Source organism: Clupea harengus, chromosome 15, assembly GCF_900700415.2.
Source record: "Clupea harengus chromosome 15, Ch_v2.0.2, whole genome shotgun sequence".
Classification (NCBI taxonomy): Eukaryota; Metazoa; Chordata; class Actinopteri; order Clupeiformes; family Clupeidae; genus Clupea; species Clupea harengus.
The window spans coordinates 9,681,278-9,708,777 of NC_045166.1; the positions used below are offsets into that span (position 1 = coordinate 9,681,278).

A 27,500-nucleotide genomic window follows, 5' to 3' on the forward strand; every position below is an offset into this window, starting at 1 on the left:
TAGAAAAGACTCTTAAGTCTTTTGAATTTTAAAGACTGCTAAATAATAATGATGTAGTTTAGTAAACAAATGTATAAACAAAAGAAATGAACTTTGATGTAGTTACCTTACATCTATTGAAATAGACGATCGCAAGGGTGATGATATCTTTACACTTTAGCGAGTTGGTTATCGGCAATACAGTCAGGAATGACAAGGGGAAAATGCACTGGGAGGATTTTTCAGTACAGATGGTTTTCTATTAAAAATAAAAAGTTAAATCATCAGTGATCTGTGCAATATGGTTTGTTTAAAAAGCAAACACTACAAAAATCAAACAGACAATGTGCTAGAGTGAGCAGCATTAGCATTCCCTCTGTGTAACCATGCGAGGTCATGTAATGTGCTCTCTAATGAAGAATTATTTTCATGTTTCTTAATTGCACGGACGACATTTTCCACAACTTGAGATAATAACTCTAAGCGAAACAAATCAACTACATATTTAAAAATGTAACATTCACGATTGCTAAGACGGGTAATAATTGATAGACTAGTGTGTAGTATATAAGTTATAAGTGTATGCAGGCCTAATTTAAACTGGCATGTATAAAGCTTTTTGAGGCTATTTCAAGAAAGCGTTTCATGTAGGCTATTGTCATTCATTCACACGAAACGACATTAGCCTATATTATTAAAGTTCACAGTCCTATGACCCAACTGATGAACATCAGAAGTGCATCTTTTTTATTTGGACTATATCAATTCTTCATTTTACCTCTGAGGAAACTGTAAAACCTGAGTGGCTCACTAGAACTGTAACCGTGCAGCCTTTACAGTAATGCTGCGTTGCATCTATCCTTTTTCCCCCGCAGTGAGAGTGCTGGATCGGTTTGCCGTTACCTTCGCAACCAAACTACGGAAAACGACTGCGGTGGGGAATCCGTATCAATGGAAACAAGCGTAAAGTCCGAAAAAATATAAAACAATTAATATAAGAAAATTAAGGGGACAACTGTGCAGACAGTAATATGACTTCTTGTGAGATATCCGTTATACCCTCCTCCTCGATGACTTATTTTGCATTTTATGTACGCTATCAAGTGATTGTTTTAGCATGCAAGATTATCCATTGTGCCAATTTTCAGGCATACAATTATCCATTCTATTTTCTGCATTTCATTTAATTTTCTGTTGATATCCACGCATTGTGGTTTACTCTTAGAAGATCCCAATCCTGCAGATCCATGTAGGTGATATCGATAGCCAACATGAAATTATACCTTACTGGGAATAACCCCGAATCACTTGGCATTGCATCACCAAGTCTTGTAAAATGTGTGTGAGTGTTGGTATGACACTAATAAATGGTAATTGCCTGCTGGCCTATTCGTTTTTAGCGCTTTCTGATGGAAAAGCACTCCACCCCTTATGCCACAATGTAGCTTCTTCGGTGTGTCAATCATTCAGCTTGTCCAATGCAAACAACCGCAGGTTTGTCGTCAGCCCCGATCTCCCCTCTTACTCGATTTCACTGTGGCAAGACTGGTTACACCCACCACGCTTCGCCTGTCTCCGTCATCAGCTTCTCCCGCCGATCCGAGACACATCTATTCTATAAGCACGCTCTCGAGCGACCCGCGAGCACTCTACAAGGTTCTCACACGTCGGAGAAATAAGACAGACAGAGAGAGGGAGAGTGAGCGCACGGAATGGCAACGAGGAATGGACAATCGGAGTAGTCAATGATATTTTCATGTAGGCAACTGCTTATTCCTGATGTTAGTGTCGTTATTTATACGGCAAAGAAAACACTGTCTTGATTGGGGAATTAAAAGACTGGACCGAAGGCATTACTTGGAGCGTCACCTCAAGCACTTCTTCTACAAGAATTATCCTGACATACACATTTCTCTGATTGACAGCCGACAAGTTACACAGGAGTCCTTGGTGCATTCTTCTTAACCACTCCATCCGGAGTTTAGTTTTCCTCATCGCCTGTCAAGACCTCTTGATGTTTTAAGTGTTTATCATATCTTAACTATTCATTAGGTTTTTCAGCTTTGGAGAATATCGCACAAAGTCTTTGCACAAATATGATTTAATAGTCCACCAGTGTCATTTGGGATTATAGTCTTAAGTGCCACAGTTGACTTTTCAAAAGGATTTCACTCTTCAGAAGGAAAACACCCCTTTCTTTTGGATTTTGAGGGGAAGACAACCTCTTAACATTTTCAAGAGCTACGCATGCTGATGGCGCAAAGGGTAACTTCAATTTTTCACTTATTATTTCTGTGCAATTGCAAGGCATGTAATTCCAGTGTTAATCTTTTTAATTTGACAGTGTTTTTACTGATTCGTATAGCCTTATGTATTGCATTCGTTAATGCGGCCTGCAGCTTCTCAAAGTCACCGTACCTCTCCTGAACTTCTTTTCCAGTACGATGAGCTGGCCCACTACGGGGGCGGGATGGACGGTGTCGGGGTTCCGGCGTCCATGTACGACCCACACGCTCCTCGGCCTCTACCTCAGATCCATCACTTGAACCACGGACACCCTGCCCACGCCAACCAGCACTACGGGGCCCATGCACCTCACAGCATCATGCCCAGCAGCATGGGATCCGCTGTCAACGACGCTCTGAAGAGGGACAAAGACCAAATATATGGGTAAGCGTAAATGTCCTGATAATATCATGAAGGATATCATACTATAAATATTTGATGTAGAATTTTCTAATATTGATTTAATGTTGATTTAAAGTTGAAACAGTTAGTGAAGTCTAGTATTATTATCCACGTTCTTGTTTATAGCTATGCCTATGTTGGGTTACATATTTCCGACAAGTTATGTAGCCCTAACTAAATCTAACCAGGGAAGTAGCTTGTCTGTTATTTGTTTACGGTCATTTTCAGAACTCAAACAATGCAAGGTGTGCAAATGTGTGCAAAACCGTGGTCTGTAGTGCCAGCCAGTTTGTTTGGCAAGCAAAAAGTATGCGATAGAAATTCGTTTCAGGTATCCTAAACGTTTATCAATAACATCATTTTCCATCCTCAGCCATCCGTTATTTCCACTGCTCGCGCTTGTGTTCGAGAAATGCGAGCTGGCCACATGCACGCCAAGGGAGCCCGGAGTGGCAGGCGGCGACGTGTGCTCCTCAGATTCTTTCAATGAGGATATCGCCGTCTTTGCCAAACAGGTCGGTGTCAGTCAGTCAACGGACCACATTAATTGCCCTCGCCTGTTTGTAAATGGCTTGTGATGTGATAAGCATGCTTGCACTGTATACTGACCCCCTACTTTTAACTGGCATTGATCGATTGCCCCACATGACAGGCATGCTGAGTGATTTATGAGTAATGTGTTTTCTTAAATTAAACGAGTGGCCTGGCTTGGCCAGTAAATTAAAACACGTGGCCATGTGTGTAATTGTTATAGCGTGTATTTGTAAATCTAAACACCGAAATCATAGCCCACACTATTTCTGTTGTTATAGATACGTGCAGAAAAACCGTTATTTTCGTCAAATCCAGAGTTGGACAACTTGGTAAGTGTATTATGATCATTTTGAATGTCTATATGTATGCTGTCCACAGTTAAACTGGGCTGCTCTGAAAGAAAACAGACTAAGGTTTTTTTAGTCCTTTGCTATGTCTTATATTTTACCGTTGGAGGCCGTGAATTGCTTTGCCCAAGGCAGCCTTAAAGCAGCTACTCAAGGAAATATTTCCGGCCCAATGGCAACGATTTAAACGAGGGGAAGCCATGCAAAATAATGTCAGGGCGTGTGTATTTTTGTATTCTTTATGTAAAAAAATATTTGTTAAATGTTTCAGGTTGAAATTGAAAGTGCAAGTGATCTGAATCGATCTATGGATCAACTCGCTAATATTTCCCATTACTTATTTTACATGTAGATGATTCAATCGATACAAGTGCTTCGATTTCATCTTCTGGAATTAGAAAAGGTAAGCGGATGTTCAAGGTATTAAGCAAGGCACACACGCCGTTTTTGTTACACCAACCAGAAGTTAGTTATTAAGAAAATGAGTATTACTATTTTACTACATTTTCCATTGTTTAAATTAAATCATACTTAGGGTGACATATTAGCATATAAAACAGATTTCTTTTTCCAGGTGCACGAACTTTGTGATAACTTCTGCCATCGATACATAAGTTGCTTAAAGGGGAAAATGCCAATTGATCTAGTAATTGATGATCGAGATGGATGCAAGACTGATTTTGACGACATCTCAGGATCATCCACAAATCTAGCAGATCACGTGAGTGTTTTACTTTTCTCCAATGTTAACCATTCATCAAGGACACATTGTCAGAACAGACATTTTCAAAAAAAATTACTAAAATTACTAACTAAAACAACTTCTTAGTTACTGGTGATTCTGGTGACAATTGTTGTTTCGTCCAGTATTTTTTGTGCTCTATTTCCATTTAAATTCATTTTTTGCCCACAGTCTCTTTCTCTCAATTTAAGTAGTCCTGCTGTGAAGTCATTTTTACATCCTCTGAGACCTGCTTTGAGGTTTTACCTCATCCATCTTTTTCAACAAATTCTTTGGATTTTGTCATGGAGTAAGGTTGTGTTACTAAATAGAACACAAATGTAATTTGACTTAGCTCTTTATGTTTTTATATTTAGTTTCTCCTTTTCTGACAAGTAACAAGAGGAGATTCTAAACTATTCTAATGAAAAATGTCTTGACTTTCGTGGAACCAATTGTTTGGTTTCTCTTTAACACTAACTTCAATGGGACACATTTCTTTAGGATAATTATAGTGATGGTGATAATGATAACATTGTCACTTTAAACAACTGTGGTGATGATGATGATGATGATGACGCTTTGCTTGGTGAAGGGGCCAGGTGGCGGTGCTCTGTTTGTCTCTTTCTTTCTCCCGTCCTGCCCTCTTAAGGCTTCTGATGATCTGTGTTTTATTTGCACGTGAAAGCTGCATTGTCTTTGAACTGATTGTATTATTATTGTCAGTGGGGAGGGGGGTCTTTGTAAACACAACGCACCATAGTGGGTCCCTTACAGTTGCACTTCCCTTGACCAACCGCCCTCCCCCTGGAACTCAGTTAAAAAAAATAATAATGAGGCTGCGTAAAACCTTAAGTGTTTTATAAGATGTGTCTGACTCCCTTTACAAAGCCAGATAAGAGAACATGGCTGCAGGCCTTTGGTCGATTTTTAAAGAATATTAGGAAGTTAAAACTTTATCTAGGGTAAAGTGAAGGTTTGAGCTTTTTGGTTTGATAAAATGTCAAACGTTCTTTCTAGAAAATGCCGGGCTCTGCGCTGATTAACAAGTTACGTGGGGAGAGGAAAAAAACCACACGTCACTCGTCACCTTTTCTGGTTCAGAAGCCAAAGGAATATTTATTGCCTTCCTCCAGGCCTCTGCCAAATGTCTGCACACTCCCTCCCCTTAACTCTCTCCTGTGTTTGCTCTCAAAGACGTATTCAACCGCTGAATCATGCGTGCAGTGGATTACAGTGTGTGTGTGTAGACAGACAGAGAGAGAAAGAGAGAGAGAGAGAGAGAGAGAGAGAGAGAGAGTGGGAGAGAGAGAGAGAAAGAGAGAGACACACAGCTGTGTACGCGACTGAGGACCTGGTCTTGGTGAACGTGAGCCAGAGGGAGGGAGCTGGTTATCGGTGCCTGATTCTGAGGCACATTCTCAGGCAGTGCATCATCCGCCTTGTTGTCCAATGCAATAGCTCATGGATCCCTTGTAGTTTGGTGATGGACTCTAGAAAAACAATCTTTTTTGTGGCAGACCAAAAAAGGGGTGTGTGGGGGAGGGGGGCAAAAGTGCACTGAATTTATGTGTGTGCTTATGTCCTATCATGATGTGGTGAGCGTTTGCGAAGGCGGTGCGTGCGAATCTTAAGCCGACAGGCATTTTTACAGCTCTGTGATGGCTTCATCCAGCAGTCTTTATGGTCCTCCTGTATTGGTCATCTTAAATCCAAAGGTCTTATCAACCTGGACTCGCTGCAGCTGTTGATGTTGCCTCATGGACATAATATAGTCTTTTTAGGAACTGCCTTTCCCTTTTGTCAATTACAGCCAGCCAGTTATTTAACTATTTCCTCAACATAAAAGTTTTGTTTCTGGAATCGTCTAAAATTAACTGTTATAAGAAGCTTTTTTTTTTTAGTCGTGTTATTTGGCACTTTACTGAATGCTACATTCGAACTGTGTCATTGCACATTTTATAATTTACACATTTTCCATATTGGGTGTGATTCTTCTTCTTTGGTTTGTGAGGATGCAAATGAGCTTAATAAAGAGACAGAGAGAAAGAGAGAGAGAGGGGTGAGCACCTTTGTGGATGTCCCATGGAGACAAGCACACTGTTTTCTAATGAGGATTCAGTGAAGGGCACGCATTGATGCCGCTCTGCATTGTTGCGATGCTTATTCTGGAGGCTCTCAGGGCCCCCTTATCTGATCGCCATCCGGCAAACAGCTGACGCTAAGAGCCTGAAGAGGGAGGCCGACTGTTTGTCTTCGGCTTGAGCCCGTCTAAGTGCCCTCGCCCTGCGCCCAGATAAAAAAGCGCCATGCCCGAGACAGGAGCCTCACATTTACCAGTCAGACACCGCTGCAAGAGGGAGAGACAGAGACAAGCAGTGAGAAAGAGAGAGAGAGAGAGAGAGAGAGTCAGAGAGAAAGAGAGAGAAGCGACTGTACTGTACTGTGCTGTACTGTACTGTTGAGCCATCTTCGCTTCCTATCTGCACGTCTCTCGTTTCCGAGACCCTTCTCGCCTTCTCGTGGCCGGGGCACAGCACGGCTGAAATCTCCTCCGTAAATCTCCTACCAGTTGAGAGGGGCAGCAGTTGAGCTCAGGGAAAATGGTAACTTGTGTGTGTTTTTTTTTTTTTTATTGGTTGTCGGCGGCAGTTGCATTACCATACGTCGCTCTGCGTTGGGTGTTGAGATTGTGTCGATGGTCATGCTGCAGTTTGACTTCTTTAGGGGTGCATCAGTGTGCCTGCGTCGCTTCACTTGTTTTGTGTGTGACATCCTGACGTCTTTCTTTTCCAGCCAGTTTTTCCAGTGTCTTCCAGCCTCTAGTTTAAACAAATGTGTACTGGAAAAAAAAGTAGTCAGTGCTGTCTAACCAAATGATCAGTTTGTTGAAATAATGCCATTTAAAATGTAGTTCCTTATGTTATCACTGATGATATAATTTTTCTTTTTTTCATGCCGATTCATCCACTTTGGTCGTTGGCACATGGGGATCTTCTGGTGTGTGTTTCTGCACCTCAGAATCCTGCAACCTGGAGAGATCTGGATGATGCGCACTCCACACCATCCGTGGGAACTCCAGGGCCCTCCAGCGGGGGCCACGCATCTCAGAGTGGAGACAATAGCAGCGAACTCGGTAAGGAACAAATATTGTTTCTTTTTCCTGTTTTTTTGTGCTAAATGTAGTAAATGGAATCAGCAATTTCTTAAAATTTAGTTTGGATGGTTTGTTGTCTTAAAATGTCCTGAATTTGTTGTTAATTTGTCTTTAAAATTAGATGTGGATAGTCATTGTCTATAAAGTCAAACATTAAGTTTGGTTAAATCTAATGACTGATTGCTCGAGAGTGGACAGATTCTAAACTGTGAATTCTGTGGTGGAATTGTAGAAAAGAACATTTATAAAGTAAACATTTAAACTGTGAGAACTGGCACTGCCTTGCCTTCTGATGACTTGTGGTGACTTGATGAAACCTATCAGGATCAAAGTGCATGTTTTGGCCCCTTTTTGAAGCTGCCTGTGATCAAAGAGGCCAAGCTGAAACATGCCCTCTCCATAACCCCTACATTTGCTTTTGTTTTCCCCACATTAGCATTTCTGTTTTGTTAAGCTGTGTGAGCTTTCTGTGGCTAGAGGCTAGCTAATTAATTTCACCACTTTTACTGTAACCTTACCATTTGGCAGTGGAAGTGTTTGGCTCTACAGGTCCACAGGTTTTGTATTTGCGAAGGAGGATAGGATGTATGGTTTTTTATGACGTGTTTTTGTTTTTCTCCCTCACTGCCGCAGTAAAAATAGAGTTAAAAGCAGTGTTCCACTCTCGGTCCATCAGGCAACAAAAGCCAAGGCACCGAGAGGAACAATAGGAGGATGCTTTGCACGACAAGAGAAATTCAGAGGGAGAAAAGAATTGCGATGCACACATTCTCTCTCTCTCTCTCTCTCTCTCTCTCTCTCTCTCTCTGTCTCTGTCTCTTTCTCTCTTTCTCTCTCTCTTTTGTTCTCTCCCCTTCTGTAGAGGAAGGGATCCCATCCCTAACTTTTGCTGCTAGTGCACTCACTGTTACTCATTGTCTCCGCTGTACAAAGTGAAACCTGTTTCTGTACTCAGAGATATGTGTGGTATGAAGGCATTTGGGGTGCTGGAAATGCAGACTGTGCCCAGCAAGAGAGAGGAAGAGCATGGGGTGAAAGGGCTTTTTTAAACAGCAGCGGGGTGCGATGCTGGGTCCACGGCCTTTTGACCTGGGGGGAAGGGGGTGGGGTGTGTGTGTGGTGTGCGCACAGGAGAAGGGGAAGGAGGGTGACCCCCGCCAGGCCTGAAGGACAGGGACACTTTAAATACGAGTCACAAAAGAGGGGCTAACCCCGGCATGATCAGAGGCCGGCTCGCCGCTGAGGGGAGATCTGAGGCCAGCCTACCTGCTGCTTCTCCTGGGGTCTCTTTGGCTTGTCCCTCTCCCCCTCCTCCTCTTTATCATTCAAGAGGTGGTCAAAGTAAACACTTTTAGCATCGGAAGTGAAAAGAGGGGAAGGTGGGCTGGAGGGGTAAGGGGGGGGGGGGCTGACGTCAGCAACCCTCAGTCGAGTTCAGAGGCAGTTCGGAGGGGGGGGGCAGTGGGTGCTTCAAAAGCACCTGCTAGCGTTAGGGGGGCTGCTTTTGTTTTACACACACATACACACCCATGACCCACCCACACCCACACACTCACCCACTGGGCCTGCGCCGGTAAGGTCCCCATGTTGCCTTAGCCTATGCATAGCCTATGCACTGGTTTCCTGGGAGGAGTGGTGGAGTTTCTTCCCATGGAAACATCATCGGTGGTTTTCCTGTGGTCAGTTGTGTGGTGGTGACAGTATCTATGGTTACACAGCCCCTCAACCCTCCCTGGCTTCTCTCTCTCTCTCCCTGTCTCTCTGTCTCCCTCTCTCTCTCTCACTATCTTTCCATCTGTCCCTTGTGGCTAGTGGTTTTTGTTTTCTCAATCAACGGTTACATCATTGATTAGGAGGGTAGTGTGTGTGTTGTGTGTGTGTGTGTGGGGTGGGAGGGGTGGTGGTGAGCTAACAGGGATCGAGCTATGCCAAACATTTTAGAGCGGGGGTTGGAGTGTCAGGGGGGGCAAAGGAATGCCCATCACAAAGGCCAAAATAAAACAAAGAGAGAAGAATGAGAATTTTCTGCCTCTGCACACTCCTTTACAAGTTAAGAAAACAAATAAAGGAACAGGAAATCAGCTCCTTTCAGCCCCTTTCCTCCAGAGCCAGTTTGCGGAGTGCAGATTATACCTCTCTCTCCAACACATGGCATTGCATTATGATGCCACAGACTGTAGCAAACAAGCCTTTGGAAGTGCACCGCGGTACGCGTGTGGTGGGGGTGTTGTGGTGTGTGTTGGCGTGTTGGCGTGTGTTGTTGACAGAGTCAGGTGCAACTTCCAGGCCGCGCGACTAGCGGGATAATTACCATATCTGTCACAGCCTGTGGAGTGAGCGGTGCGCAATGTAAAGAAGCATCCCCGGTGATAGATTGAGGTCGCGACAAGCTCATTAGACAGGCAGAGAGGGTGCGCCCGCGCTCAGCACGCTGGGTGGCACTTATCAGGTCTGCTAGCCTCCGTCTCCTCCGTCTCCGGGACATCTTGCCATAGGCGGCACAATATTGCCTGTGTGCTGTAGCTACAGCACTACCAGTGTGCTACCTTCCCCTGCAGCCAACATGGGGGGGGGGGGGCAGAAAGAGGGGAAAGCCTCTATTTGACACACGGAGCATCACTTTACCCCTCCCTCCACTGAGGCACACTCTCAGGTTCCCTGTGACATTACACACATGACACCCAATCTATTTTTTATTAGAACGGCATCATAATGTGTGTTGTCCTGTGTGTGCATCTTGAGAATAAGAGAGAGAGTGGAAGGAGCAGAGTAGGAGGAGGAGGAGGAGGTGGTGGTGGAGAGGCTCTTCTCCATATCTTAGGGTGCTGTTTTTCCCCCAAACTGCCTGGGGGCACAGTCCAGCCTTCCCCGAGGCGGTGGCGGCCCCCCTCTGCGTCACACGCAAGAGAACAGGGGAGAGTGAGAGAGAGAGAGAGAGCGGCCGGCCGGCCAGCAGGCCATGGGCTGGCGAAGAGAGCCCTCCCCAGCCGCCCTTCCAGAGTGCACAGTCACACAGGCTGGATGGGCCGAGTTGCCAGGGAACAGTCAGAAGCGATTAGCGTCGGGTAGGATCTGCCCTGCGGCCTTCCCTCTCTGGAGCACCGAGAAGGGAGATGGTGGGGGGGTGGGGGTGGGGGGGTGTTACTGTGGCTCCTCTGCAGATGTAATGAGGATCTTTCTTTTTTCTTCCTTTCTTTCAGACTCTTTTTGTCTTTCTTTCTTTCTTTCTTTCTTTCTATTTCTTTCATTGTTTCTTTCTCTCCTTCTTTCTATCTTTGCATTTTTTTGTCTTTTGTCTTTTGTGTCTGTCTCATAACAGTGTTCTTTAAGTTAATGTCAGTTGGAAATACACTTTACGTTTTAAGCTTTGATGAAACCGAGCTGATCATGATGAGCAAATGATGCATAATTTGCAGTGTACCTCCAGTTTTTTTCATTCTAAATAACAGTGTTGCGTATGTCTTATGTCAGAAAGGTCTCACTATGGCTAGAGAAAAGTCCATATTGAACCACTAGCGCTTCCAAGCAAGACCCACATAAATAAAGTTACAAAACAATTTTTTACATGCAAAAAAAAATCTGACATGCTTTCAAATGTCGGACATACTTTGTTGATCTCCTAATATTTTAAGACAGAAGTAAGAGTGTAGTTATATGCTCAGACCTAGGACATGTGCTGTGGATGATAGTATATAGTGCAGGAGAGAGGACAGAGATATCTGGCCTGTCCTTGACTTGATTACACCATCATCCAAGCCCAAAAGCAATGCCCCCCCCCCCCCTGCCTCCCTGTCCCCGTCTTAAATCCCCCCATGCCCCTTGCCCCAGCCAACTCCGCCCCTGCCGATTTGAATGTCATTATTCATTAACTGAAATATTTATGCGTGAATATGGTGCATATAGGCTCCCTTTGATTGATGCATCGCCCAAAACAAGGAGACATGCCAGGGTGAGTCTTAAGAAAAGTAGGGTTCCTGTCACGCCCTCAGGGAGGAGCCTCTCAGATGCATTATTCACACGCCCGCCGGGCAGGCTTTCAAGGCTTCTACGCCCGCAGGGCACGAAAAATAACCATGACTGTTAAAAGTAAATCATCTCTGCTGATGCACAATTAATGGTGGGATGAAAAGATAGAAGGAGAGATAGAGAGAGAGATGAGATGGAGAGATGGATGGAGAGTAGATGGCAGGAAAAATAAGGCACACGGTTGGGGAAGAAAGGAAGTCTCTGTTTAGAAGGACCTCCTGTCTGGGTGCAAGGCTCCATGCAAGTTTCCCTGCCGACATCAAAACAAGGTCAGGTGGTAAGTAGAGTGTAAGGGTGCAGATCTGTGAAGGTCTTTCATATGCTTCCCATACATAGAGAGAGATAAGAGGGAACGGCTGGGGTGTGAGCAGAGGCTCTGAACCCGGGTAGGAGCTGGTTCTGGTACCGATCTGGCTAGGGTGTGGTGTGGATCCGCCAGTTCACCGGCCTATCCCCCATGGGCTCACAGAATACACTACAACAGCGGGGAGGCAGAGACTAGCTAGGGAGTGTCTTCACCCATAACAAGGGAAGCTGTGTTGTGTTTCACCATTTTACACCATCTCATTAGTCTGCCTCTGTGTTTCAGTTATTTCTTTATTTCTTTGTTTGTTTGTGTTTTTTTTTCTTCCTTGTCTTTATCTGCTTCTTCTTCTTCCTGCGTTTCACTTCTGAAGAAAAACCCTTTTACGCTCTCTCGCCATCAAGCAACAAGCGAGCACGCACATCAAAAAATTGCCCTTGTTATGTTCCTGTTACGAGTCTTACACGAGGCCGCATTATGTCAGTCGCTCAGGCTCGACGTTCATTACCTCACGTCAAACACGCCGCTCACATTGAATTAATAAGACAAGAGTGTGGAGCGCTTCCCATCGCTAGGCAAGAGGCTTGGAGAGAACGCCCCTTTTCCATCCATTCGTTCTCTCTTTCTCTCTACTCTCTCTACTCTCTCTCTTCATCACTCCCTTCATAGGGCTACACTAGAAAAGGTGTGGGGGGGGCGGGGGGGGGGGGTTGGCGGAGGAATGATTTTCGCGTCTTGTGTTTTTTTTTTCGGCACCCTCGCAACTTGCTGGGCCCTTCGGTGTGTATTTGTGGTGATGTGGAGTGATGGCACCAAATCAACGTGGCCATTCCAGAGGTGACCTCCCTCTCACTCTCTTACTCTCTCACTCACACACTCACTCTTTTTCTCTCTCTCTCTCTCTCTCTCGTTCGCTGTTGTGTTGTTTACCTCAGGAGACGGTCTAGAGAACAGTTTGGCGTCGCCGGGCACGGGCGACGAGGATGACCAGGACAAGAAGAGGCAGAAGAAGAGAGGGATCTTCCCCAAGGTGGCCACAAACATCATGCGGGCATGGCTCTTCCAGCACCTCACGGTAAACAATGCTGCCTCGCGTATGGCCAGCGTCTTTCTTTTAGTTTTAGGGTCTTTCTCACCTCACGCCTTTGTTTGTGTATGTCTGTCTCCATCCCTCTGTTTCTATCTCTTCTTTCCCCTGCTTCTTTATTTTGTCTCATTCTCCATCTTCATGCCCACTATTTTACAAATCTTGTCTCTCTTTCTGCCTTTGTTTCTTTCTATCTTTCTTTTCTGTCTTTCCATCCTTTTTCTTCTCCCTTTCCATTTTCCCTGTGTTTTCTTCTTTCTTCTGTCCTTTATTCTTTCTTTCTTTCTTTCTTCCATCAGCCTCCCTCTCTGAACTCCATCCTCCAGCCTGACGCGTTCCTCTCTGTCACTCTCGTGGCTTCTGCCTCAATGATCCAAGGGAAGGGTAGCGAAGACACTTATCTATTTTTGTCCCCCTTCCTCCTACGCTTACAGAGAAGCGTGGAAGAACTAACCCTTTTGGTGCCCTGAAATGATGCCCAAAGCTTATGACCAGAGCAGGAAGTGATCCTTAGAAAAGGAAGCACCCTTTGCTTTTAGTTTTAAGCATCTGCGCTGCTCCTAAACACTTACCATATTACTCAGTCTCAGTAACACCGTCCATCCTATTATCTGCAGAAACATAGCACCGGTGCTCACTCCCTGTCCATTTCCTTCTCTCTCTGTCTCTCTCTCTCTCTCTCTTTTTGGAGGGAACCTGGTCTCAGATGGTTTTACGAGTTTGTTGAATGGTGCCGGCCGTTGAAAGGCCCACACAGGTCTCGTACACCACAGTAATCCCTTCCTTTTTTGGCCCACCTTTAGATTTTCCCCACAAAAAGGGGGGCTAATTGAATTATCCCCTCTCTGTTCCCCGGCCCTTTTCACTCTAATTTGTTAAACAGAAGTGTTTTCCATTGCAGGATGTGTTGCTGAAAAGTGAGTGAGGGGACTCTGGCACCCTGAATGGCCCATTGCAACACCCTGGCGATCAAGCATTCATTTGGGGTCTAGAGAGAGCTGAATGGAGCGGGATTACGTTTTGTCCGACTCCACTATGAGCTACGGGGCGAGGCTGGGGTGCGGGGGGCTTTCAACATATGGTCTTAGCCCCGCTGCTTTTGTGAACTATTCTGAGGTTTAGTCGAAAGACCTATCCCCCCCCCCCACCCCCACCCCGCCTCCCAACCCAATCTACGGGCACCATCTCCTAAAATAACCCCCAAAGACAGCAGAGAAGCTTGGGTGTGTGGGTGTTTAGGTTCAGGTTAACACAGTCTTAACTGCTGGTTTATGTCAAACATTCAAGGGGTTGTCCTCCACTCTCATGCCAGTGTAAGGATAATGATGATGAGGCATGCATAATTGGGATTGGTTACAGTAATGCAAATTAGACCTCAGTTGATGAGAAAAGAGAGAGAGAGAGACAGAGAAAGAGAGAAGAATTCACAAATGTATTCTTTCTTTTCTCCTCTGCCTTTTTTAGTTTTTGTCATCTTACATATTTGGAGTGATGTCTGCAAATGTATTTGTTGGCTCACAGAAGCGATATGATGGTGAAATTCCATCTCGTTTTTTTTTTTTCACCCTCCAACAGTCAGTTACTTAACACACCCGTATGCTCCTTACCATGATCAAATAAACACAATACGGAAACAAATGCTGAGAAACACACTGGTTTCTGGGATCAGATGGAGTGGTATGTTAGGTGAGCCGAGCCACCATTGGTGGAAGTCTCTGTGGTGTTAGTTTAGTCGCCGGGGTGCAGGGAAAGGGGGCGGGGCATAGCATCATCCATCATTCCAGTGACAGGCTCCAAGCTGGGAGGCCATCATTAGTGGCGGAGCTGGGCTTTGTCACCCTATGTGTGTGTGCGTGTGTGTGTGTGTATGTGTGTGTGTATGTGTGTGTGGGTGTGAGAGCAAGGGAGAAGGAGAGACAGAGAAAGGCCCCTGTTTAAAATGGAGTGCTCAGAAGCTCATCCCTCACCGGTGACCGCAGGAGGTGGCTGCGGCCCTGACAGCGCCAAAATGGGCGCACGCCCACGACCCCGTGCTCGGAACACCGTCACCTCTGTCTGCCATCTGCCACCCCCAACACCCCCGAACAACCCCCCCCCCCCCCACACACACACACACACACACACACACACACTACACCACCCACCCCCTCCACCCTCCTCCCCAGGGTCACACAAGGCTCGGGGGCCGGGGCCACGGTAGGGCAAGCCCCATTTGGGGCTACGACAAAGCCCTCCATTGTCCTCCCATTGTTTTTTATGTATCATTCGTCAAATAATGTCAAATAATGTCAAATAATGTCAAACAATACCACACGCTCTCAGCCAATGGAGCGCAGGGACACGGCCAGATCCGCGGCAAGCATATGTGAGGCCCGGAGCGAGAAACGGAGACGGAGAGAGAGAGAGGGTGTGGATAGAAGCCTGTCACCGTGGCCACCGATGTCATTTCCTGAGACCCCCGTTTTCAGCTGCCAAAGACTCGGTTTCCGCTCTTTGATACACTGATTGCGTGTTATGTTTTTGTGGGCCAGAGAGTAGCATAGTTGTTGAGATTGCCGAGGAGGCATTTTTTGGAGCGGGGTCACGTTATCCTGATGTGGTTCTCCTTTTTTTCTCACCCCACAGCACCCATACCCTTCGGAGGAGCAGAAGAAGCAGCTCGCTCAGGACACCGGGCTCACCATCTTACAAGTGAATAACTGGTGAGTGACCTTTGAACTTGTGACCCTGCCTTCACAGCTACCCTCCAACCTCCCCTCGCCTCCTGGTCTTTTATCAGCTTTTATCATGGCACACATTCTCTCACCCACCCACCCCTCACCCACCCCTCGGCCCTCCCACACACACACCCAGAGCCCAGAGTCAAAAGGCAGTGTTACTGCTGCTACATAAGCCTCTTATGAAGAGGTCATTCACAGACCAGAGACCCAGATATCAATGAAGCTACTATCAGTGATCCTAACAGAGACTTCATGATAGAGCCAATGGCTGCTTTTCTGAAGAAAAACATTGTGTGTTATCTGGAAATGGTCAAGAAACTGGTATCAGTGTTGGTATCACTCCCAAGTAGAAAAAAAACAAACAGTACAACTTTATGTAACTCAAGGCTTCATGGGTGTTGGCATCCATTGTTTGCTGTTTTTACTGGTAAGAAAGTGTCTAAACTGACCCGTAATTGAGGAAGAAAAAAAAAGCTTAGTTGTGGAAATTTGTGTTTAGACATTATTATATCATAGACTTTTTTCTAAGATAACTCTCCTTAAATTCTCCAGTGACTCAATTTATGAGCTTGTAATGAATTTCCGTTCATAGATTGGAGGCTGAATAGTAAATCACACAAATGAAAATAAAATGAAATGGCAAGTTAACTGTAACAACTGTATGTATCGGTGAATGATAAAACACACAGTAATTCCGCGTAGCATTAAAAAAGCCTGCCACGGTCGAGTAACCTTTGTTAAGTCTTCACTGAAGTGTCTGTCTTCTGGTACAGACGCAGCGTGCTCTTCCCTCAAAAAATGAGTTATTTAAGGAGCCCAGGAGCTGTCTAGCCCTCAGGCCATCAATGTATTTAATAATCATTTTATAATGTGAGCATTAAGCTAAGTTCACTGAGGGTGCCGTATGGTAATGAGGGAAAGGTCTGAAGCGCAATAACCCCAAAGGTCTAAGGTAGCAAGTCTGCGGTTGAAGAAGCATTATTCGATTGACATTAAAGACTTCCCGAACTGTGGTTGAATAAATAAATTGAATTGTGTGACTCAATAATGTTCTCTTGTATCTACCCAGGTTCATCAATGCCAGAAGAAGAATAGTCCAACCAATGATTGACCAGTCCAACAGAGCAGGTAATTCCTTTTTCTCTGATAGCCCTCTCTGTTGGCTTTGCCCAGTTCCTGCCAAATGCTCTCTCTAAATACCCACATTTGTATTGATTTTAATTCCACTCGTCTTTACTCCTCCAGTAACCCAGGGGTCAGCGTATAGTCCTGACGGCCAGCCCATGGGGAGCTACGTCCTGGATGGCCAACAGCACATGGGCATTCGACCTGGTGGTAAGCTCATCCCTTAATTACAAGTCTCAAGTGTAGTTAAAGGTCCTAGATTATAATCAGTTACACATTTCCTCAAATTCACCTCAATTCTCCTCGCGTTCTTCTAACTGTCCGTCCAGTGTGTGCTCTAAAGTAAACTCCTTTAATGAGAGGCTATACCTGCTAATGGCCTTTCTTAGGTAGCCATCAGGACTTGCTTTTTGTGTGGATGTTCCGTATGTGTTCTAAATGTGGGCTCTGGCTGTTTTTACAGGACCGATGGGGGCCATGGGGATGAACATGGGGATGGACGGGCAGTGGCACTACATGTAAACCCTCGCTCCACCCTTCCCAAGCTCCATGTGAGGACCTGGTGGAGTACGTATTGCCTCAATTCAATTTCCAATTTCCCCAGCATTACCCTCTCCTTCTCCTCCTCCTCCTTCTCCTCCTCTTTCTCCTCCTCCTTCTCCTCCTCCTCCTCCTCCTCCTTCTTCTTCTCTGCCATTTATACCCGCATACACTATTCTATTCTATATATTTTCACAATTCCTCCCTATTTCTTTCTCATCTCATTGCCCCCTTGTCTACCTCTCCCTTTTTTTCTTTTTCTTTTTCTTTTTTTCTTTTATTTAGTGTGGGCACACACTACAATCTTATTAAGAGTCTGGTAATCCTCCCATGTGCCCCCCCCCCCCCCTTCCTCTCCCCCCCCCAACCCACACCTCCAACCACCACTACCACGAGCACCACCAAATCTCCCACCCCCCTCCCCAACCATTCCTATCAGCCGGCTCGGCATTGCTGACAGTTCACAAATCAAGACGTATGGGCCGCCAGAGGCACCAGGGCATGGAGAATTTTATTTAATACCCACACTGCACTGCTCAATGAGCCACAGTATAATGACACTTACCTTGATTAATAGGGCTCTTTATATGTAAATAGGTGCTGCCTTCGTTTTTGCCGTGCCCTCCTCCTTCCTGTTCCCCGGTGCTGGTGCTGGAGCTGAAGCCGGCGTTAGTGCAGGCCCTTCCTCCTGATCATAATTCTCAGCATTGGCTAATGAAGTCCCGAGATCAGGGGAAGAGAGCAGCACGAGGCCCCATTTTAACGCAGACACATAGAGACATCATGTGCTCAACCTGGATAAATGCAGACTAAATCATTTTCGCAGACGATTGAATCGGGTCGTTTTTATTGGATTATCATTGACCAGTTACTGTAATGGCCTCATTCGCCAGGGATGTTTTGCGCACCTAATTTGATCTTTGGCAACACCATATGCTGATTGTGTCGCTAAATTATCACAATCATTAAAAGCTGTGTTTTTGGCGTATGCAGTGGCCCATTCAGTGATGAGCTATTCACCACTGGCCTACACTGAAGCTATCTACAGATGTGTGCTTTGTTTGAACAGTTGGGCTGGAGTTCAGGACCTGTTAATTTACTGCAGTCCGCTGCCATAACCGGCTAACTCAAGCATTATATGATTACACCTGTGAATAAAAAAAGTATTCTGTGGGCCGTTAACCTCCTAATAGCAATTGTAGTGTAAGCTGTGCCACCCATTCTACCATCAATATCAACATCTATACTCACATACATCCTTATGCCATCCATCTATATACCTACATGTATATATCCACATACCATCAGGCCATACCCTGCATTCTTCAGATATAGTTGTATCAGACATTGTGAATATGTCCACTGTACCCATACATGGATGGAGCCAGATATAGTTATGGGGTAACATCTCAATAGCATTTTTCCTGTCTAGAGTGCATAGCATTAGTGGTTATGGACTAACATCCCAATAGCATGCTTCCTGTGTACAGTGTATAACATTAGTGGTTATGGAGTAACATCTCAATAGCGTGCTTCCTGTGTACAGTGTATAACATTAGTGGTTATGGAGCAGAGTGTCTAACTACCGTATGTCTGTTTGGTTCCAGGTGTCCGTGGTTCCCTCAGGGAAAGCTCCTCCCACCGTGGCAAGTGGCCCATTGAGAAGCCCGATCATCTCGTCACGACCTCCGCCGATTCGACCAAGCTCACAGTCAGTCACTTTCTTCCTGGAGCACAGCGGCAGACTTGACCCGTGTCCCCACTCCCGCTCCCACCTCCACCTCCACGGACGACCACCACCGGCCCCCAAGCCCTTCCCGTCCACTGACCTCGCTCCTCACTGTCTCGTATCTGGGCCCAGCAAGAGGACCCCTCCCTCGCTCCCTCGCTCCCTCCCTCCATCTCGCCTCCCCTCCGTTGGACATCCACAGCTACTGCAGCACAGAGCCCAGCTAGTAGCCATAAGCGTACAAAAACGTGTAAAAAGAGAAGAGAAGACTTTTCACTATGAAAATATTCCCTCAGAAAAGAGGAATGAAAGATGAGATGACCTCTGGCGATTATTTTGAAAAGGAGGATTTCTTCTGTTTTTTTTTTTTGTTCTCTTTTAAATTATTTATTTATTTTTTTACTATAAGACAGAGCATGAGGACCAGAATTTCCTTGCACTTTTTTTCTCGACCACAGACCAGCTAACACACAGCAAGCTCTCTTTCTCTGTCTCTCTCACTCTCTCTCTCTATCTCTCTCTGCTTGACCTCACACACACACACAATGATACCCACAGTCACACTCACATACACTCTCTTAAGGGAACCACTGTGGAATACTAAAAGAAATGCCCCAAAATGTATGATAAATGTTAAAGTGACCTGTTTCTTTTTTTGAATGTGCATATATTGTTTGTAAAATATAATAGCCCTTAGAATTTCTCCTCTATCCAACCCTGACAAAGGACTAACGTCAGACCGAAGAGATGGCGATCACTGTTGTCTCAAGAGGACTTGTGTGTAACTGTATTGCCCACACGCAGGATTCACACTTTATTTTGATATTGTTTGGTTTTGTTTCTGTCTGAAAAAAGTTAATAGACAGCCATTGTGACAGACAGGGTACTGATGGACTAAGTGTAGCTAGCTTGGGCTAGTCATGTCAAAGAGGGCAAGCTTGAGAACTCCGTGAGAATTAAAGTAAATGGTGAAATGCTTGGGAGATGTGTTAGTATTGATGTAAATTTTGATCCGTTCAGTCTAGTTTTATTTTATCGTTCTGTCAGTTAAATGTTTGTTGATGTCAACTCCTCTTCCTGTCACTGCACACGCTCTTTTTATTCTCCCTCGGCAAAGAGTTTGTCTTTTAAAAACATATTTCTATGAATCCATCTGTGACTTTTTCTTGTAATAAATACTTCGTTTTACATACTGCGGATATCTTTTGGTGTTAAACGAAATGGTGATGCGATTTTGCGTCATTCGAAACATACAACACCTTCAACACATAAAAGGAGGCTGGCGCATTGTGTTTATCATGCGAGGGGCAGTTAAAGTAAATACAATTAAAAAAAAATAGCGCATGACAATTTGTGACCCATTTACGCTCATGGTAAATTCAACTCCCGTCACTTTAGAAATGAATTAGCAGGCTGGAAAAACAGCACAATGGGGGAAAAAAACATGAATAAGTAAATGTTTTCTCTTTTCAGATATTCAGCTTGAATGGTCATGTAAAAACAGTAATGTTGATATAAGAAAAACAGGCAATTTTCTGTTCCGTTTTCCTTGCTTTGTAAAATACCAACTAAACTAACAGGCGGATTTGAAATAGCAGCGCCCCAGTGGTTTGTGAACATCACTATGCGGGGAAAAAATCCAGTTTCAGCAGACACTGTAGTTCCTCTTGTCCGACTTAAGCTGACGGGCATGATTAATGAGAAAGACAAACTAAAATAAGACACGTAGATTTAAACTTAACCGAAAAGAACACGTCATTTTACATTCCTGCAGCAAGGGTCCTTTCTTACTGTGCATGGGTTACTGTATCCTCTCTAAATTAGGCTTACATCCGATTATCCCGTTAAAAAAACGAATTATCCGATTTGAAGCAGGCAATTTCTCAGTTATAAATATAAGGCAGCGCAAAGGCCTACTAATACAAAAGATTCATTTATTTAAGAATAATTCCATTAGGACATTTGGCTGTGCCATAGGCTTATCTGGTTTTCGGTTCTTTTTGTTTTTCAGGTTGTGAATTGCCACCCACATCCAATCTGCTTTCCACAAGGAAAAAAGTGCCGCACATCGGTGATCATTTATCAATGTCAGCTGCGTAACGATCTTCTGTGCAGTATTGATGAGAGGAATTACATTAGCGCTAAAGGAGAAACCCATAGGCACAAAGAAAATGTGCAATAACGCCAGAGCCCATGTGTTATGCTTTTTCTCCCCTATAATGCAATTATTTTCTTCTTTTCTTTCTTTACCCCTTTTACATTTTTTTTCCCTTTCTGTCCTTCTTTCCATAGACTTAGATTAAGGCCCAGTTTCACCCACGAAGACAAAAGCACATTTGAAATCGTCCAGTTATATGGTCTGCATTATCATTTTTTATATAAGATGGAGAAATATCCTCCCTAATAAGTTAAGTAAAATAGATATTCTTCTCAATTTTAAATACCTTACGATGCCGTATTATTATTATTATTATTTGCAAAACGAAATGGCATGACTAATTCAAAGTTATAGCATGCACAATTAACGCTTGGTCCATTGTCACGTCATATGTTCGCTACGTCCAAGTGATGGCTACACAGTGAGCCTTGCTCGCTGATAGATTCAAATAGAATCTAACGACCCTTTTTATTTTATCCTTAACATTTTCAAAGTTTATGTAAAAACAATATTGTAAATAGTTAATTCCTCTGTCTGTTATACCCGCACATATAATAACCATAATTGAATTAATGATCATAATAATCATAAAATAGGGTATGTCAAGAGAATACTTTTTAATTTAAAAGGAATGGGTGATACAATAAAACCACAAGAAAGTGGGGTCTCATTTTTGTATCGGATGCCATTAGTGATATATTTACATTGTTTAAACATATACATAGGCTATGTTTAAAAGCCGTCTGGATTAGTAAAAATGCTTCTTATTCGGCCTAAATCTATTAAAAAAAATTCTGAGCTTAATTTTGCATTAGGCTATTTTGATATGAGCAAGATACGAGCTGCACCGTAATTGAAAATCCTTTCCAGTGTAGGCTATTCGAGTGTATTCCGTTTCAGTATAATGCATGCAGGCTATTTAGATGCACAGAATCTCAAAGTATGGCCTCGGTAGCGGTGCCTGAGATAAATTAGTTTTGAAGGCTGCCGGAAACCAGCGCATATCTAAATGAAATATGGGTCATCGTTCCCGCAGTATACAGTATCACGTGGGAGCAGCAGTCATCTTTGGAAGCCCTTGCAGTCACGGGCTTACAGACCATGGTGAAGAACACTGACCCTGTCCGTGTTGTCAACTGTCTGCCCGTGCGATGCATGTACAGAGCAGATCCATCAGTCATACTGGCAGGTATTGATCATCATGTCTTAAATTTACATTGATATTTACTTATTTTTGTCTCACATAGGAGGCAAGCCCTGTTTTTTTTCTTCCTTTCTCTCTTTTTCTCTGTTTCTCTCTCTTTCTTTTTTCGTTCCCTTTTTTTCCTTTTATTTTATTTTCTTCTTTTGTGCATTTTTTCATCTTCTTGTCTGTCCTTTGATCATGTAATTTTCAATTACTGTCATTGTGTAAGGTCTGCTTATTCAAATATGCATGCCAGTCCAAGTCTGTCCACTTGACTGACAGAAAAAAGTGTGTGTGTGTGTATGTGTGTGAGAGATAGACAGATAGATAGAGACAGACAGAGAGAGAGAGAGAGAGAGAGAGAGAGAGAGAGAGAGAGGTAGGGGTAAGAGAAATAAAGTGAAAGACGTTCATTTCTATTGGAGTTCCTTTCAAGAAGGGACACATCATGAGAAGGCTGCTGCTTTTGAGACCGAATTCCAGCAGTAGGTTAGTCATGTGGTCACAACCATGGAAATGGACAACAAGAACATAATAACCACAGCATGTTCCCAACACGGCCACCATTACCGCCATGGATAGCTGCTGCCCTGCATAAGCCCTGTAATTAATGCAAAAACGGTTTTCTTTTAGGGTGAACATGACAATCATTCAGACTGCACACTATATAGTTGCACCAACTACACACGTCTCCATTGTGGGAGTCTGAGTGGCAGGCCAAGCTGAAACAGCTGAGTTGAGATTGTCAAACTCAATCTGCTCTGTGTATATCTTTTTCTTCCTGAATCTCAAGGCGGTCATTCGGCGAGCTGGAATGCAGTCGATGGATGTTTATTCCCCTCGGTGCAAGGCTGTCTGGGAGCGATGGCTGTTTAAATTTGGGATCGGGGGCAAAAAATCAGGTGGAGAGGCTGGCGCTAGGCAGACCACTCAGATTTATTTACAGCAATACGTGCGCCAGGAGGTCAAAGGGCAAAGTTGAGCAAGGGGCCAACAGAAGAGCTCAGTGGATTCTTGCACTGATTGCCGTGTTTAACATGCCTGGACCCTTGAGGCAGGGTTTCCCAGCGTGTCATGATAAGTCTTCTGATACTGTGTGCATATAATATGTGTATATTTATATGCATATGTGTGTGTGTGTGTGTGTGTGTGTGTGTGTGTGTGTGTGTGTGTATGTGTGTGTCTGTGTGTGTGTGTCTGTGTGTGTGTGTGTGCATGTATATGGGATTATGACTTCATACTGGAAAATTTGCCTCAGGAAATAGTAATATACTTACTTTTCTAAAGTATATTTACTTTTATAAAATGGCGTCATCTGGAGATTTTATTTTGTTGGGAAAAAAACACAATGAAAAAAACACACAAATGGCCACCAGCGATACCACAAATTTGAATATATGCACTATCAACAATACCAAAATAATAAATCAAAAACAGTCTACAAACAAACAAACAAAAACACAAACAGACAAATAAAAACTGGTTTGGATGGCATGAGCCCAGTGTTTGCTCCGTTCTGGCGCCTCCAGATTTCACTTCCATTGAGGATCAGCTGGAGCAGGATCTGGACAGTCACGCTGGACAGTGGGCTCGTAGTACCGGCCTGAGCATGGGGGAATTGAAGTGACACATGTCGGTCCAGGTTTTTTCACCTGACAACATTATTTTCACTTTTCTACAGATGCCTGACAACCACACACGCCTTTCTTGCTGCACATCGCAGGCCCTCTGATAACTGCTTGTGACGACTTATTTACTTACAGCGCACTGATTCTGTGAACGACCTCAGATGCTTTGGTGATGGGGGTGGGGGGCTGTTGTGTTTGCCATGTCCATCTAAAGCAAAACTTCATCTTGTTTCTGAAGAGTTGAGCAGAGGCACCATCCACTACCAATTTCTCATTGGTCAGACAGTCATCAATATTTTTTAAATGTCAAAATGAAGTGGAAAGCTATTTGAGAGTTATTGAAAGTTTTTTCAGTGTGTCTTTGTATTTGCGTACTATTTATCCCTGTGTAGCTTAAATGGCACTGTGTTCAAGGACCTATTTATCAAGATATGTTTACATTAGCAAGGAGGGTAAAACCTAATTGCTACCATGTGTGAACCTATTTAAACGGACCATGTGTTGACAAATTAGATATCATGTATCAGTATGAATTAATGATAAATTATGGTTCAAAAGGTCGAGCTCAATACTCACAGCTCAAACATGACTTTAATTATAAGAATATTTTGTTTGGTTACAACTGTCAAAAACACTTACGCTTTAAGATGGAGGGGTATTGGATGTGAAATTAATTTACTGTTTAAAGCATCATTACAAATCTAATTGTTTATTCTTGCTATTCACAGTTTACAGCCCACCTACTTCACACAAGGCCTTGAAAACAAACATTGCTCAAAAATAAACAACCGCAGATATAAATCCTTCTAGTTTTATTTGCACATAATTTACTTAAACGTACAATCATTCAAGGACCTCTCAATATGCTCTACAATACGAGCTAATATTATATTTATACACATATCAATGAAAATAAACAATACAAAAATGACGGCACTCTAGCCAGACCTATGTGACTCTGTCCCTGATCCGGAGCGGGGGCATGAGGAACATGGGGGCAATAAAGTGGAAAAAGCCCCAGACGTAACATAAACTCACTCAGGGGCCAAACTGCGACCTGACCTCTCCCTTTCCTGTCCTCCCCTCAGGTCGAACGCAAGTGAGCAAGAAAGCGAGCACAGCGAGTGTGTGTGAGACCTCACCCACACATCTGGCGCTGGCCTGGGAATAGCTGAATAGCTGTGTGTGTGTGTGTGTGTGTGTGTGTGTGTGTGTGTGTGTGTGTGTGTGTGTGTGTGTGTGTGTTTGTGTCATCGGGGATGGAGTGAGAGGGCTGGAAACGTGAGGGGGCATTCAAAGGTAAAGGGGGCCCCATGATAAGGGAGGGTTGAGGCAGGGGACGTGATATCAGAGTAAGCCTGAGTAAGTCAGGATCACTCCCAGGCAGCACCCTGGTGTTTTCCACCTGTACACATGAAAATAACAAAACACAAGGCTGCACTTTATACTGAGTACATTACTAAATGAATGACTTATGTGCAATAATGACTAAATACAGTGTGCTTTGTTTTGTTGTATTAGCATGTTGCTACATGCTGTCTTAAGAGATAGGGTGAAATTTAGGGTTAGGGTTATGAACACATATTAAAATGTACTTACTTGATAAGTACATTGTATTTTTTATTACCTGTTATCAGGAGAATAAATATTATATGGGTCAAAACATTAAATTAAAACCATATCCTATTTCCTTTCTGCAATCGTTGTGGATGATTTTGGCTGCACAAAAGTATAAATTACAAGGCTATGACTGACTGTACTGTATGTATCCCCCAGCCTCTTCCTCCAGTCGTCATTCCACACTACTGCAGGGTGTCAGAAGGGGCCGCCGAACGTTAAAAAACGTTGCGCCCGTCTCTGTCTCTTTGTTAAATCGGATGAAATCCTCTAGTGAGAATCTCACACAAATGACAAATGCATCTGCCCTCCCCCTGCAACGAGATCCGACAAGGTCACGGCGGGGAGGAAACACACCCAGACCAGTCCCATCATATAAATCTCGCCGACTGACAAAAAAATGTGGAGCGATCCACTTCAGAGTGGCCCATGACCAAACAGGCATTTATTCAAATGGCATGCCTCTGCCTCAGTTTATTTTATTTTAATTCATCACTGGCCTTTTCATCTTTTGCCTTTTCTCTCTCTCCTTCACCCTCTCTTAAGAGCGGCTGAGTTTGTCTTACGCTTTGTGGAATGCCAGAGAAAATGTTCTATGTTTCTCGGGTCTCGGAACGACCCCACTAAGTAGTTCATTTCATTTTGGGCCGAGTGTTTGTGTCAGGGAAGAAGCCAGACACAAGAGATACCACAACATTCCAATCGCTTTAGTGTTAAAAATGCATAATAGTCTGCAGTAACCCCAACTGGGTTGCTGTGATCATTAGTTGAAGCATTGCAAACAACATTCCCAATTCTGAAAATATAGAAGGACACAAGACAGCCATTATATTTTCTACTGGGATTGAGAGACCCATGCTCTATTTTATAGCTGTTAGATCTATTTCAGGCTGCAGGGGATAAAGGGAATACAGGGGATCCCTTATGTAAAAGAGACTGTGTTATCCATGCTAGTTTGCGAAGAAGAAATGGGGTCGTCGAGAAACGGAGGAGTATCATGCTTCACCCTCAGGTGTTTGTGTTGATCTAATTGCTTGTTTGATCACCCCAAAGTAATGCATATGAAACAGACCTTTAAAGCGTGTGTCTTTTTATACTCTCAGGAGGGCCGGAAATCTAAGTAAGGTTTACAGTGCATTATGGGGATGGGGGGGGGATTTTCAATTGAGCACTCTGGGTTTTTCTTGAATGTCCTTTGACAAAGAAGCAGGAGGAAGAAGCCGTAAAGGCAGTCAACCAAGCAGGAACAGTGGCAGCCCTGGATCACCCTAATGCATTTTAAATTCAGTCCAGAGAATGCTGCGACCCTCCGCAGTCACCGCGCGAGGAAAGAAAACAAACCATTAGAGTTAATGGGTGCGCACTACAGTGCGAGAGCTGTATATTTGGGGGGCCTGTCAAGACACAGTCGTTTGATTCTGATTATGTCTATCGTGCTGGTTGGACCGCCGCAATTATCCTCCAAAATAAACATGGATGGAGGTTCACGCAGAGTCACGGGCGACGTCAGAGGGCCTCGGTCGCTCGTTCGCAGCGGGTGATAAATAACGCACACGCACCATTTATCTCGCACCTAGTCATTCAAGAGTTTCCATCGGCAGGGGAGAAGATGGGGCGAGGAGCCAGCGAATTTATGAATCACACCTCACCTCAAAGGACGAAAGGAAACGTGAGAAGGCGCATGTCCCTGTGTGCGTAATACGGGATGGGGCCCAATGTTTCGCTTTTTGGCTCTCGCTCGAACTTCATAAAAACGAATCGACAGACTTAAGACTTTACGAAATTACGAAAGAATTAGCAATTTCTTTGGTGGGTGTGTATGTGTGTGTGTGTGTGTGTGTGTGTGTGTGTGTGTCCACAGCACACAAACAAGTCACGAGGGTGATGAACGAGCTGGTCCAGGACCGGGTCATCCATCACCTTCGCTGTCCGCTTGGCAGCGGGAACGTGACAG

At 44.2% G+C, this 27,500-nt stretch overlaps 1 protein-coding gene across 2 annotated transcripts; it reads left to right on the forward strand.

Moving 5' to 3' along the window:
- The first annotated feature begins 1,421 nt into the window (after positions 1-1,421).
- meis2b (Meis homeobox 2b) lies at positions 1,422-20,147 on the forward strand. Of its 2 annotated transcripts, XM_012819286.3 has the most exons (13): positions 1,422-2,244; positions 2,420-2,649; positions 3,041-3,182; positions 3,480-3,530; positions 3,901-3,951; positions 4,123-4,269; positions 7,291-7,405; positions 12,692-12,831; positions 15,469-15,545; positions 16,633-16,691; positions 16,809-16,898; positions 17,152-17,255; positions 18,836-20,147. In XM_012819286.3, the coding sequence occupies exons 1-12, from the start codon at positions 2,227-2,229 to the stop codon at positions 17,208-17,210; spliced, it is 1,179 nt and encodes a 392-aa protein (XP_012674740.1). In that variant the 5' UTR covers positions 1,422-2,226; the 3' UTR covers positions 17,211-17,255; positions 18,836-20,147. The 2 variants fall into 2 exon arrangements, with proteins under 2 accessions (XP_012674740.1, XP_042565865.1); XM_042709931.1 differs by lacking the exons at positions 15,469-15,545; positions 16,633-16,691; positions 16,809-16,898; positions 17,152-17,255; positions 18,836-20,147 and having other exon boundaries at positions 12,692-13,986.
- Positions 20,148-27,500: the final 7,353 nt, after the last annotated feature.